The 14111-nt window shown below is 44.6% G+C and overlaps 1 protein-coding gene across 3 annotated transcripts in view; it reads right to left on the bottom strand.

Annotated features, from left to right (window-relative positions):
• LOC105012781 (RNA-binding motif, single-stranded-interacting protein 3) overlaps positions 1 to 14111 on the bottom strand; it is a 287542-nt gene that overhangs the window by 24171 nt on the left and 249260 nt on the right. For all 3 annotated transcript variants that reach the window (XM_020050281.3, XM_020050282.3, XM_013135681.3), the window contains 4 exons: positions 12782 to 12888; positions 8175 to 8218; positions 5613 to 5709; positions 3232 to 3282 (listed from right to left, as the gene is read on the bottom strand). In XM_020050281.3, the coding sequence (XP_019905840.1) occupies positions 3232 to 3282; positions 5613 to 5709; positions 8175 to 8218; positions 12782 to 12888 (299 nt within the window). The remainder of the gene's footprint in view (positions 1 to 3231; positions 3283 to 5612; positions 5710 to 8174; positions 8219 to 12781; positions 12889 to 14111) is intronic.

The raw sequence follows: 14111 nt of genomic DNA, 5'->3' as shown, positions 1-14111 counted from the left end.
TTCAAGGAACACTTCTTTCACTTCTCACAAATCCTTCAACGTTCCAACTGTCACCAACAGCTGAACATTGCTGGGTTCAATACCACCAGAAATCATCTCAAATACACTAACTCAGCTTGTTTGAGCTTGCTTGATGTAAAGGACTAATAAAGTACCCCCCAAAACACATACCCCACCCATCTACCAATCCAGATGGGCTAAAGCAATCAGGTCACACAAATCTGACATTTGACCGAAACATTCTGGAGAGTCCTTTCACTTCAGTCTCCTCTTGAATCAATAGAAGAGATTACAATCCATTTAATAATTACGGTTCTTACATTTTTTGGTCAGATTTTACCTCAGTTTCCACAACTTTCCCATTAACGCAACAAATTAATTATTACTAAATGAACATCTGGCAGTCCCCGGGAGAGGTTGGAGTTTTCAACCGCTGTTCTACATGCAGCCACTGTGACTGTCTGGCGATATCCTCTCCTCCTACGTACATACATCAGGAGAGCTCTCCACCTGGAATGGCCTGTTGGTTAACCATTCTGCGCACAGCAACAGCTCCCAAAATGCATTGCAATCAATTGGTTTAATACTTTAAGTAACCCCTGAGCACTAGACCGGTGCACTTGGCTAGTTTTAATGCGTTGCAGTGGATCAGCAGTGCAGGTTCACAGGGATAATGTATGAGGAACATTACCGTGGAGTCAAAGAGTGAAGGACGGGGTAGCATGATGTGATCTGTAGATCGGCAGGGGGTATTGGTGCCGCTGGTGTTAGGGCACGAGTGCAGGGACATCTTGTCAATGCGGGTCACCATGCTACCTGAAACTCCTAGCTCCAGCCAAACAGTCAGCAAATCATTTCTTCTCCATGTGGAGTCTGGGTCTGAACACCTCTCAGGCAACCTAGTGGTCAGTGTGTTGGGCTATTTGGCGATAGGCTGCAGGTTTGAATCTTGGACAATATGAGAAATATGTTGACATGCCCTTGAGCTAGGCGCCAAATGCTAATTGCTCCTGTAAGTCGCTCTGGACATGAGTATGTGCTAAGAGACCACAATTTCAAACCATGGACCAAGTGCATTTCCCACTAGTGCCCTTCACATGTCGAATAAAGCCTGTAGGGTTTCCTGAGGCCGGCAATTTCAATGTATCTCACAAACACTCTCAGACACACACACCAATACTGTACATGCTGTGCAGTAAACAGCCAAAACCCCAGACACACACAACAAAAACCGACAAACAACAGCCAAGCTTTGATCCTCTCTTCTCTGAAACATCTGTAGCACTGGAGGGCTCCCGTCATGGCGGCTGGCTAGGAGAGGAGCTGACTGGCTGGGAGGCTGGTGGGGCCCTGCTGGGGCCAGATTACATGTTGCTTGTCTCCCAGCATGAGGGTAACTGGGATGGGGGAGGCTAGGTTGTAATCGTCACAGCAGGGAGTAGGGCACGGCGAAAGAGGGCGCGTCTCTTTTGATAGATTCAGTGGAGGCTGTAGTGGATCAGCAATCGGGTGTATTCATTCCGTCAAAACAAGTTGCAATAGCGTTTAGCTGAAACACAGTTTCTATTGGGCAAACTCGGTTGTATTCAACAATATGTTTCATAAAGGAATGCACCGAATGAGCCTGGGGTGGAGTTTCCGCACAGAGTTCGTCTTTGTTACTGCCTGTGTGTAAATAATTTCTTTCAGTAAGACCCCAAACTGCCGTGATTGGGATCTGGAGGACTCACATGGTGTGATAGGGTGTTTTTTAATGTAAGCAGTGAGCTGACTCATGTATTGAACTTTCTTCCTCAAACACAATACCCCTATTCTCTGACAGGCATGACTTCATGAGGTCCCACTTTCTAGTCCTTCATATACAACAGAATTAAAATATTGGTCATGCTGTTGCAGAGGACCTCCCATTCATTGCGCTAATGCCAATTAGCGACGGCTCCAAAAACAACCTTCAAATGTGCTTCTAACAGCATGCAGAGATATACATTCATGAATTTATCTTACTATGTAATAGAAAAGTTGAAAATAGTGCCCTTAATAACATAGGCAATGGACTAACAAACCACATAATGTTACCAGTATGAAAAAACCCAAGTACTGCGGTAAAAGCCCAGAGCCTGGATGGGAGAATGGACGCAACAGCCACAGACCCATTAGGAGCTCTGAAAGTACCAGCTCCAATAAACGAGGCCCTAATGCAGCACCCACTAAATGTCTCTCACCCAACCATGACACAAAGCTGTCCTAAAAGTGGGAATACGTCTGTAGCATTACAGAAGGAGTTATTATAATGCTATTGTTAGCTACTCTGTTAAAAAAATTATACCCAAAACTCCAAACAAATTTAAATAAAGTTAAACTAGCTAGAAGGACAAGTTTTTTTGTTAAAATCTTGTGTGCTGGGTGATGAATGGTAAAGACAGGAGATCAAGGAAATGTAGGGTTAATAGGACTTGGAGTGCGGATTCCCTGCGGCGCAGCTGGTAGAGTGCGGTGCTTGCAACGCCAGGGTAGTTGGTTTGATTCCTGGGACCACCCTGTGTGTAACGCGTATGATTGTAATTCACTTTTGACTTACAAATTCCAAATGGCATACTGTATATTAGATGTAATAATATGTTATACTGCAATATTGGATGCTGTTGGCTGGTACACTGCTGTTATGGATTGAGTAGGCTAGCTGGTTTTCTGCTTGCTAAACCCTCGCACCACAGTTCGGCCAAGACCCATAACCTCACTGTGATCCAAACCAGAAACAATGCCAAAGCGCGAACGGACATCCAAGCGGTTATCAAAAATGCGACTTCTGACTTTCATATATTGTTTACGACTATTCAAGACACAGTAATTGAGCTATCAGCAACGCTGTGTGCTTCACTTGCCTGAGTGTGTGGGTAAGTTCTGAGGGTGGTCTGAAAGACGATTTTGCCACAGGAGGAGTTTAAAGTGATTTTCCAGACCGAGAGGCTAGTTTTCCAATTCCAGTGCGGCCTCATATTAAATCTAAATTTGACGAGAAGTGCCTTTGAGGTTGTACACAAGATGAAGAGCTTCCTAAAAGGTTCATAGCGTTCTGTCAAAATCTCTAACTCTTCTAGCAACTGATCTTAACTGAGACCTCTGTCTTCCACTTGGAGACGGCCCTGAACCCAAAGGTTGAAGGTCAACGTGGGACAAGCTGAAGCACATGCGCTAAACCCTGCCCCAGACAGTGAATGTTAAAGCACTTACTGTGGGTTGCATAACATATTGTTGATGAGGCATCCATGATGTACTCTGGACCTATAAAGGGAGACATCAAAAGAAAGGGCATTAATGACTTGAGATAACCCATGCCACTTCTTTCCGCCTTTCCAATCAATGGTGTGCCGGTGTCAAGCTACTTTGCTGCCTGCCCGGACATGCCAGGGCCTTTTCCTTTCCCACTGTTATTTTTGTGCCTGGGAATCACGGGCGGTTTCGGTGAATATGGAGATCAGCTGCAGCAGGATGAAAACACGACAGCCTTGAAGGTGTAGAGAAGTGCATGCAGTGTTACTGAAAGAAAGCCCAGTGGACCTCATAGATTGACTGGAGAGGATGAGTATTATTAGACAGCTTTGTCATTGACAAAAACAGGTCTGGCCATTGAACCTTGTGAAAATGATTGGATTCAACATAGACAAACAGATGCTAATCTATAAAATCCTCTGAGCTAGTTAAAGCCTGTGATTTGGAACCTGCCTAAACAAGCAAAAAAGACTGTATAGGACAAAGCCATGTTTATTAGTTTCTTCCTTTCAATGCATTTTCTCGACCAACTGGAAGAGAAAGTGAGGGGACAAAGCTGTTTACCTTGTCGTCTGTATTTGGAATTTTTCCAAGCGACAACCTGATTCAAATCTCTCTGGTAATGTACTTGTAAGCCTGTGCTTTTGTATGATTGATTTTGAAACTTGATTGGGGTTTTATACAAATCTCAACAAAAAAACAACAGGAGTGGTGACATGAGAAAAGGTACTTAGACTGACGTCAGAGAAAGAGGTTTGTCCACCCCTGGCTGACCCTCCCCTCAGCATGGGCTTTCTGTTAAAGGAGCCAGACCTCGGCTTGGCTGGCCAGGAAGAGAACCAGACTACCCAGTATCATATGACAAAGTAATCAGGATGTTTGTCAGAGTACACAGTCCAACCACAACAGTTTACCAAAGGACATTTGGAATTGTCCTTCAGCCAATTGGGAATTATCTCAGTTTTATTTATTCATATTTATTATTCTAAATATGTCAAATAAATACAACTGACAATTTAAAACTCTAAAATATCTGCATCTGAACAGGTCACTGTGTATATAACAGACAGTAAAAAAAATACCCGGATGCAATACTTGTCATATTTTTGAGTACAATGGACTGAAATAGGATAATTTTTCTCCACTTTGGCCACTGGTGATTCCTCTGTCTTACAGGCAATGATTCCAGCCTGTTTCACCCTTTGTACTTTAGCAGAAGATGAAGGACTCACCTTGCCTGGCGCTGCCTGGCTGAAGGGCAATATTACAGGAAGCGGTGGTGGCTGATATTGAAACTGTGAGGATTAATATTCCTCAAAAGCCCAGCTATTGTTTTTGATAAATCAATTTGGGAAGCCCTTCTGAGCACGGATTACCACCGCACCGCAGCGCACCGACCGCACCCCACCTCCCCAAACCCAACGCTGGACCTGAGTTTTAATCAGATGCTTCTAAAAGTCGGGCACGTCAACCTTCAGCAACTAACCAAATCCCAGCGCTTTCTTTCAGTCCCTTTCTCACTGTATTTGTTTCTCTTGCTTTTTATCCCTTCGTTGATCTTTCACTTTTCATATATCGCTCCCTCTCTTTTCGTATCTCTCTCCTTCCTTTGCTTTCGATCTCTATTTGTCTCTCTCGCTCTCTGTCCATCTTTCTCTCCCTCACTCTTTCACTCTCCCTCCATCTCTCTTCCTGTCCTCTCTCTTGCTGAATTCTAATCAGGCTCAGTCAGAAACAGTGAGTGCTCTTGGGGGGGACGTGTAGGTGAAATGCACAGAGCTGCTTCCCTCCTGCTTGTTGCAGTCAAACATCTGGAGTTGTGTGAAATTGTGCCACATTCAGGAATGGGGAAAAAAATGATGCCTTTGTCGCTTTGCACGGTTAATTTTTCACGTTTACGCTACGCTCCGTTCCATATGGTTCCACAGATCAACTGGGATGCGAGGTATGGAATTCAGTTAGCAGGGAAATGTGGTAACACGACTATAAAAGGTATGACAGCTTGAAAAAGAATTTGAGAAGCACAACAGGGTCAGGAAAGTGCAGGAGGGGAGAAATGGCATGTTTCCCAACACTATGTTCTTCCTTACTGCACTGCCTTTCTCCATTTTCTCTTGGGCTTTTATTTGCTAATTTTCTGTTGACCGTGACTGTCTGTTGTTTTTACAGCCTACAGAACAGATGTCGCCCATCGTCTCAGTCAATCCAAAGGGGAAAGCCGAAACGCTTAGAAAGCCCTTTGCTGCTTTCAAGTCGCCCCCCTAACCAGCTCGCCTATTTCTGTCAACCCTCCCCCAACACGTGGGTTCCCCCTTCGGGCTACGCTCCTGTCCGTCACCCACCTGATATGTGGAGACAGGAGAAGCAGCGATGAAGGGCGTGATGGACGTCTGCGCGATCATGCGGTTGGTGGCGATACTATAAGGCGAAGAGTAGAACCTGTGGAGAAAGAGAGAGAAGAGGTCAAACTCTGACCCCAGATAGAGCTAGAACAAAACAATGTTTTACAGTTACTGGCTATTTACAATTATCCATGTTATTTGCATAATGGTACAATGACACCAGTATTCAAACTCGTAAGCGGTTATTGGCCCAACACTCTTATCACTAAGTTATGTTGCACCCTCACAAATTATAGTATGTTACCATAAAATACAGCAATGTACTATTAAAAAAATTCTTGGAATTAATGGTTATATACTGTATTTACATTTACAGTGGCTTACAGGTTGAGAGTAAATTACAGTAAAAAAACTAATTACAGTTGTTACTATGTACTTTGGTCTCCATGCATTACAACACTGGACTTCATTTATCTGATGATGGTGGTTATTAGGGGCCTACAGGTTTATTGCAATATTTGATTAGTCAAAGACTGCTTCAAAAAGCTTATTGGCAGTCAAGATTCATTCCTACTAGCTATCTAACAGAGATGTAGATACTAGTTTGTGGGGGTATCCGTTTCACGCCCCAGGCTTTTTATGTAATAACCTTTAACTGAACCATGCAGGATTTCTTTTTCTTGACAAATATATACCTCGAGCCAGTCTATCTTCACACAACTGGAATAGAATGTATCGCGGAACCGCTCTCTTGAGTAAAATACCTTTCATGTCCTTTGATCCATCAACACTCACACACCAGTTCACACACACATACGCTACACAGGCCCACATAGCAGTTCATGCACAGATCCTCAGTCCCTCAGTCTGCCGTTGGGTCCATGCAGGCAGAGCTTCCCACGAGGGCCTCTATCTCTGAATTGTCTTGTTTCATCCCTTCGGCATCACAAATCAAACGCAAGGCAATATATTGTGTTTCGCGGGGAGCATAAAAGTTTCATGAAGCGTCTTATGGCTTCTCGATTGAAAAGTCTGGTTTTATCGGATCAAATTGAGCTTTGTCATCGTATATATATATAAAAAAAAGGGGTTGTCTGTATTCTCCCATCCCCCCCCAGGCTTGAGTATTAAGGCTACACCATGCTGTCTGGCTTAGGCTGCAGGCTGACTTCAATCCACAGTGTTTGGAAAAACTCATTGCATTTAAAGAAGGCTATTCCAAAGTGTTGAGAGCAGCTCTTGGGGGAAGAGCTGGCGGGTTACTTTATCATGTTGTGATGATGTTCAGATCTACAATGGCCTTGGGAGTTATTTCCATCCCCTCGCTGCTTATGTGCAATTTTATACTGCTCTCGATGGTTTTCTGTTTGGCACTTGAAATGATGGTGGGTTCAATACCTGGGACAATCCATACGTAACGATTAGTCTTATACAGTATGTTATATACAGCTACTGTTATATTCTTATCTTATTATTATTACACTACTTTTAGTTGACCTGTGTTATAGATTAGACTGGACAGTGGAGGCCCAATGTAATCTAACAAATGGTTATGTTTGGTAAACTGTCATGTTGGGAACAACTGTCGCATTTAGTACAATTGCAATGTTATTAGCATTGGACATAGGCTATATCCAGTTTCATTCCACAACAAAAAAGCCTTCTTTATATGATGGATGAAAAAATACACTATTCCTCTTCTGTTTGCTCTCCAGCTGTTAACATTTTAGAAACTAAATAAGCAGTAAATGTGGAACTCTAGTCTAAATCTGAAAGAGACCACATTTATTTTAAGTGTATTTTAACCTACTTTACATAATATTTATAATGGATAATAAAAATCTATAAAAATACAACTATTTATTGATGTAATCGTCTACTTTAAACATGTCTACTCTGAGGTCACTACGCCTTTCTCCATTTCCTCAAAATGTATGTAAATCACTTCTATTCCCTTCCAGACTCATAATCAGGGCTTACCATTACTGTTATAAAAGGCTCAATGCTGTATCTAATGAGATGCTATTCGCTCTTATTCAAAAGTCATTGAGATAAGTGCTTCAGGAAGCAGTGGGGGGCGGGGGGGGGGGCATCCTGTCAGAGACTGAGGCCACATTGAGAGGAGACAGAACTCAAGACTGTACGCCTCGTCCGGTTACAGCACACAGTGAAAGACAGAACAATTTGCTGGGCCATTCAATTCCGTGGCAGCCCTTAGCGCTTAGCACAGAAGCAACGCGCGCACACACTCACACACACACACTGTTTAGAAGAGGGGACAGGCAAGCAGGCATACTACACATAACACGCCCTCACTACATGTTAAGTTTCCGTTTACGCAGTTTAGCAGACACTGATTTGGTCAAAATCGACTTACAGTACTGAGTGCATGCATCTTTTTACTGCCCTCACCCGTGGGAATTGAACCCACCCCCTAGTGAAAGACAAGCTAAAGGGGCAGGTGTATATTTTGGGGTTTGCTTACACTACATTAGTGAATGAATAGGACAATCCTCTCAAGCCTGTGCTATAGCATGCTGGGACGTATAGATGGCCTCTTACCCGTTCTGCATAGCAGCTGGATCATATGTTAACGCCATTCCAGTCTGCAATACAAGAGATACAGGGCAGGTTATCACAGGTTTATCCTAATATATTTAAACACAAGAAATACAGGGCAGGTTATCACAGGTGTATCCTAATATATTTAAACACAAGAAATACAGGGCAGGTTATCACAGGTTTATCCTAATATATTTAAACACAAGAAATACAGGGCAGGTTATCACAGGTTTATCCAAATAAATTTAAACACAAGAAATACAGGGCAGGTTATCACAGGTTTATTCTAATATATTTCAACACGAGATACAGGGCAGGTTATCACAGGTTTATTCAAATATATTTCAACACAAGATATATAGGGCAGGTTATCACAGGTTTATTCTAATATATTTATACACAAGAGATGCAGGGCAGGTTATCACAGGTTTATTCAAATATATTTAAACACAAGAAATACAGGGCAGGTTATCACAGGTTTATTCTAAAATATTTCCACACATGAGATGCAGGGCAGGTTATCACAGGTTTATTCTAATATATTTAAACACAAGAAATACAGGGCAGGTTATCACAGGTTTATTCTAAAATATTTCCACACATGAGATGCAGGGCAGGTTATCACAGGTTTATTCTAATATATTTAAACACAAGAGATGCAGGGCAGGTTATCACAGGTTTCAGTACATGTCAAGTGACTGCTACGGACAAGTGCTGAAAGAGATCAACTAGATAATTATTGAGCCAAGCCTCGCGAGACACGTGAGGGAGAGAAACAGTGAAGGGGAGAGAGTACGAGAGAAGGAGAGTCTTAGACACTCACAGAGAGAGAGGAGAGAGGAGAGAGAGCTATTTATGCATGGAAATGTGTGAGGCTCTCGTCTCTCTTACCCCCCTCTCCCTTTTCCTCTCCCCTTTTCCCTGCAATCTGTCATCTACATTCCTGAAGGCTCTCTCCCGGAGGAGGGCTAATCCCATTTCTGTTAACGGGAGGCTGCTGAGGATGGCAGATTTCATCAGCTCCATCTTTCCCTCTGTCCATTTCCCTCTACACTCTCCTCCTGCTACCTCTGTCCCTTTCCCTCTCCTCCTGCTACCTCTGTCCCTTTCCCTCTACCCTCTCCTCCTGCTACCTCTGTGCACCTACACAGTATGTACATACAGTATGCAGTACGTGCCTACATAGTTCCACTGTTCTAGGAAGTGTGTTTGCATGAATAACTCCATAGAGTATGTAGAATGTACTATATTCTATGTATCACCATAGAAATTTTAGTGTGTGCTTCTGTAAGTGTGTGTGTCTATGACTGTGTGCAGGTATGTGATGTGACCATCTCGAACATGGCCAGTTGTCAGCTCAGGCCAGGAAATCCCTAGCACTTGCTTGGCCAAGTAGTTTCCTGGATTGATGAATTCCACACCTTGGCTGACAGGCTCACAGAGAGACTGAGAGTCTCCCAAGCAGGGTGTACTGCACGGCCATTGCTGATTATGTAAGAATGTCCGGAACAGAGTGAGGAGGGAGGAAAGGGAGAGAGGGAGGAGAGGGAGAGAGGGAGGAGAGGGAGAGAGGGAGGAGAGGGAGAGAGGGAGAATGTGTGTGAAAGTGAAAGTCAGCTGAAGTGAAAGATAAAGAAGTGTATGCGAAAAGACATCTAACTACATGAAGAAAAATGCAGAGTAGGAATAGTTAGAGTATGTGTTTGGGAGACAGAAAGTAAAAGTATGTGTTTGGGAGACAGAAAGTAAAAGTATGTGTTTGGGAGACAGAAAGTACGAGTTCAGAATGAGAGACAGAAAGCTGAATTGTGTGTGTGACAGAGAGAAAGTGAAGAAGCTGGACTGTTTGTGAGGGAGAATGTATGTTTACACTGTCGTCTGAGTCTGTGTGACAGGCGGATATCTCACTAAAAGGGTTGTTTGAGGACGGCCACTAAGACAGCTGGATTTCCAAGTGTAGTGACCTCCCACGAAAGAATCCCAGGCACGTCATGCCCACACACTGACACACCCTAACAACGCCCTGTCCCCAGGTAGATCAGCGAAGGGCTCTTGCCAGGCCAGTAACCGAACGGTTGCAGGATCAAATGCTTGAGCCGTCAGGTCATCTTTTAACCTGCCCTTGAGCAAGGCACTTAAACCGATCCAGCTTAATCGGTAATAATGGCTGATCTCCAGCTGTCTCAATGGACAGATATACGTACAAAAACATCTACACTTCACACCTACACACTTTTACAACACGTAATAATTCCACATGTGGGTCTGGAACAAATATATGAGTAGTCTGCTGTTTGACCTTTGACCTTCCTCTGAAAAACATCTGCGGTTCTTTCTTTCACACAGGAAAGAACTGGGTGGTTTTCTTATTAGCACTTTTCCCAGATTAAGCGCTTGAGCTAGTGTGAATTGATGAGATTGTATGTCCGTTACGATCAGATGATTCCTGATGTGTACGTGGGAATAAGTGTAACGTGTGTGTGTCCCTGTTTTTCACCAGCCTGACTCATACATGGTGATTGATCGTGCCTGGCTTTGCGGAGAAAAAACAATTATAATGGGAACATAAATCAAAACGGAACTGGAATCATAGGGAATTTGTTTATTATGATTACATTCCACCGATAATGAGGAGAAATAACGATTGTCTGACTTCGCGTAGGTGTGAGTGCGAATCATTCATGATATGTAACACTTCGGTTGGAACGTTTGCATGCATTGGCAGTCACTAACAAAACACTGTCCCCTCATTTAATTCCAGTTCTGACCCCTTTTCAGCTATTGACAAACCGCGGTTGCTTGCTGCTCCATGAGCAATTAACGGCCCCCTTCTCGTGTCCATGGACTTCGGCCAACGTGAAAAGACTGGGGACAGTGGTCATCTTCATCTGACTCAAGCGAGACAGGAGGGGGGCATAGTGAATGACCAGCGAGCATCTGATAAACAGACTCACAGGTGATGTCTGTGTCCCAGCTCTGGCTGTGCTGCTAAGCAATGACACCCACAGGTGATGTCTGTGTCCCAGCTCTGTCTGTGCTGCTAAGCAATGACACACACAGGTGATGTCTGTGTCCCAGCTCTGTCTATGCTGCTAAGCAATGACACACACAGGTGATGTCTGTGTCCCAGCTCTGTCTGTGCTGCTAAGCAAAGACACACACAGGTGATGTCTGTGTCCCAGCTCTGTCTGTGCTGCTAAGCAAAGACACACACAGGTGATGTCTGTGTCCCAGCTCTGTCTGTGCTGCTAAGCAATGACACACACAGGTGATGTCTGTGTCCCAGCTCTGTCTATGCTGCTAAGCAATGACACACACAGGTGATGTCTGTGTCCCAGCTCTGTCTGTGCTGCTAAGCAAAGACACACACAGGTGATGTCTGTGTCCCAGCTCTGTCTGTGCTGCTAAGCAATGACACACACAGGTGTGCGTATGTATGAAGAAATATGGGAACACACACATAACGACACTAAAACTCATGTTTTCACCCAGAGTAACATGAAACAGGGAGGGAAACCAAGGGGGAGAGGGGGAGACATCGGAGGGAGGGAGGGGAAGAAGTGACGCAAACGTCCTCCTCACTGATGAGCCTAGGGGTAACGCACGGGTATTGTTGCAGACATAAAACCCCAAACCGCGTTAAGCTGCCTGTGAGACGTCGTTGTGTGGCAAAGTGGGCGTGTTAGCGTACTGTCCTGTGAGTGGTGAGGAGGGAAGATGCAGACACAACGTGTTGTGTGTTGGGCCGGTTTCAGTAGTGCTGATGCCTCTTGGCGGTTTCCGTAACCTTCCAGATGGTAGGCACCCCTCTCACCTCACAGCCTAGTCTGTTTTCCCTGTCGGAGAGTGAGGCTCTGTGGTAACAGTGGCGGTTATGGGTAAAGAGGCCTCACTGGGCCTGGCGTCCGGGCTGGTAAGCCTGTGATGGACGGGTACATCCATGCACAGACGCGTACACACACTTGCCAAGCCCCCACACAAATGTCAAACACGCCCAACCAGTTAGCAGACAGTGGAGAGGGTGTACACCCGCGCTCAGAGCCTGCAACTTTTCTATTCATTCCCACCGTGCAGCTTCAGCAAAACTGTCAGCTCCTCGTAAGTTCACGTCCTTTGTAGCGATGCGGACCCGCATTAAAACTGCCCTCCAGAATTGCCCTCCAACTGCCCTTGCCTTTGTTGGCTGTAACTGCTGAATATGTTATGCATCCAATTTATAGGCCCGAACCACTATGGACAACAAAGTTGAACACCTACATGTTTGGCAGCGTTGGCAGGCCAATATCTCAACCTTGAAATGCAATTTACACGTCAACTCTTTTTTTGAAGGTTCGGATCGATATTTTAAAGGGCTTTTTTTTTTTTACCAAACATAAACGTGGGAGACAGCCTGGCATGGTTTATATGGAGCCAGATGTTTTGGACTGGCTTTGTGAGGGGATCTAAATGGTTGCTTATTAAGACTGCCATTACCTCAGAGGTTAAACGCCTACCAAATGCCTTACCGGTGCCGTGAGTAAGTGGTACTTTACCCAGGGTTAACTGCAGCTGCCGACAGCTGCACCTGTGGAACCAAAATGGCGCCAATAAGTGAGCGGGTGGCTTACCTCGCCTTCCCTGTGCCACGGCCGCCCGTTCTGCGGGTACTTGCTCTGGCTCTGGCGTTTCTTCTGCCCGCCATCGGCGAATTTGCACAGCAAAGGCTCGTTGGGCGCTGCAGACGGAAACATAGAAGGAAAGGGGGAGAGACAGGCGGGGAGAGGAAGAGGGAGGAAGGGGGGGAATGAGAAGGAGAGTGAGGGAGGGAGGAGGGGAGAACGGGAAAAAGAAGGAGGGGAGATAAAAGTATGTAGAGAGTGGGAGGGGAGAGGGATATAGACAGATAGGAGGAATAAGAGAGGAGAAATGTGGGGTTAGTTTTTAAAGAAAATAACGACTAGAGGACAAAAAAAGTGACCTTACTGAAGGACCCAAGCCTCCCTTTCATTTTCTAATACACCCTCCCTTGCTCCTTTCTCCTCCCCCTCCCTCCTGTGGAGTGCCTTGTGAAACTCCCAGACACTCCGTCTTGGCAAGGCCTTTCCTTCCCCCAGCAGCCCCACTGGCAGCCCTTGAAAGAGCATGGCTGGGTATTGTTGAAATAATAATCAGAGTAATCGCTCTCGTAAATAGCTTGGAGACGGTAATGTTTCGGCCCCTCTGTCAGCCAAAGGTAATTTCTGTTAGGCGTTCCCGTTCCCTTCTCTACAACCTCGCTATTTTCTCAAACAGCTTTTCCCCAAAGACTTTTTCATCTTGGTGCTTTTTTCCACTCCGCAACCAGCAAAGGCTAACATACATATCAGCGTGTGGGTGAGAATTTGAGGATGTGTGTTGTTCCCTCGAGTGACCACTGGGGGCGGTCTATCCACGTGTTGACACCAGATGCTGCTGTCTATCCAATAAGGGGAAGGTGAATGGACGCATAAGTACATTGTCAGTTATTTCTCTAGGGAGAAAAATCACCCAGGAAAAAAATTCATCACCCAGGAAGAATAGCCTAAATTGACAATAGCTGAGCCATATTGACCAGGTTTTTAGAATGGCCGTCATGTTAGCCCCTTTTAACTTTAAATGTAGGTGATGCAACAACATGAGAGTGCATCCTGGCTAGTCCATATACAAATGACGAGCTTTAAACATGAAAAACTGTGCAATGCAATTAACAGATGTTTATATTGATTAGCATTTGGGATCATTTGCATGCCAGTTTATAGTCTACTAAATGATCACTTAACAAGTGAGGGAAAAGCGGTGCTCTTAGAGCATTTTGGTGCAATGGCCAACTCTTTATATGAAGTAAATGCACACACAAGGATTGACTAACTGGACCTCATCAATTGCCATTTCATGGGAACTTAACGTCTTGGTATAGTCCCTTATCTGGTTCATCTTGAT

This window comes from Esox lucius, chromosome 10, assembly GCF_011004845.1.
Source record: "Esox lucius isolate fEsoLuc1 chromosome 10, fEsoLuc1.pri, whole genome shotgun sequence".
Lineage (NCBI taxonomy): Eukaryota > Metazoa > Chordata > Actinopteri > Esociformes > Esocidae > Esox > Esox lucius.
This window is presented reverse-complemented; position numbering and strand designations above follow the sequence as displayed.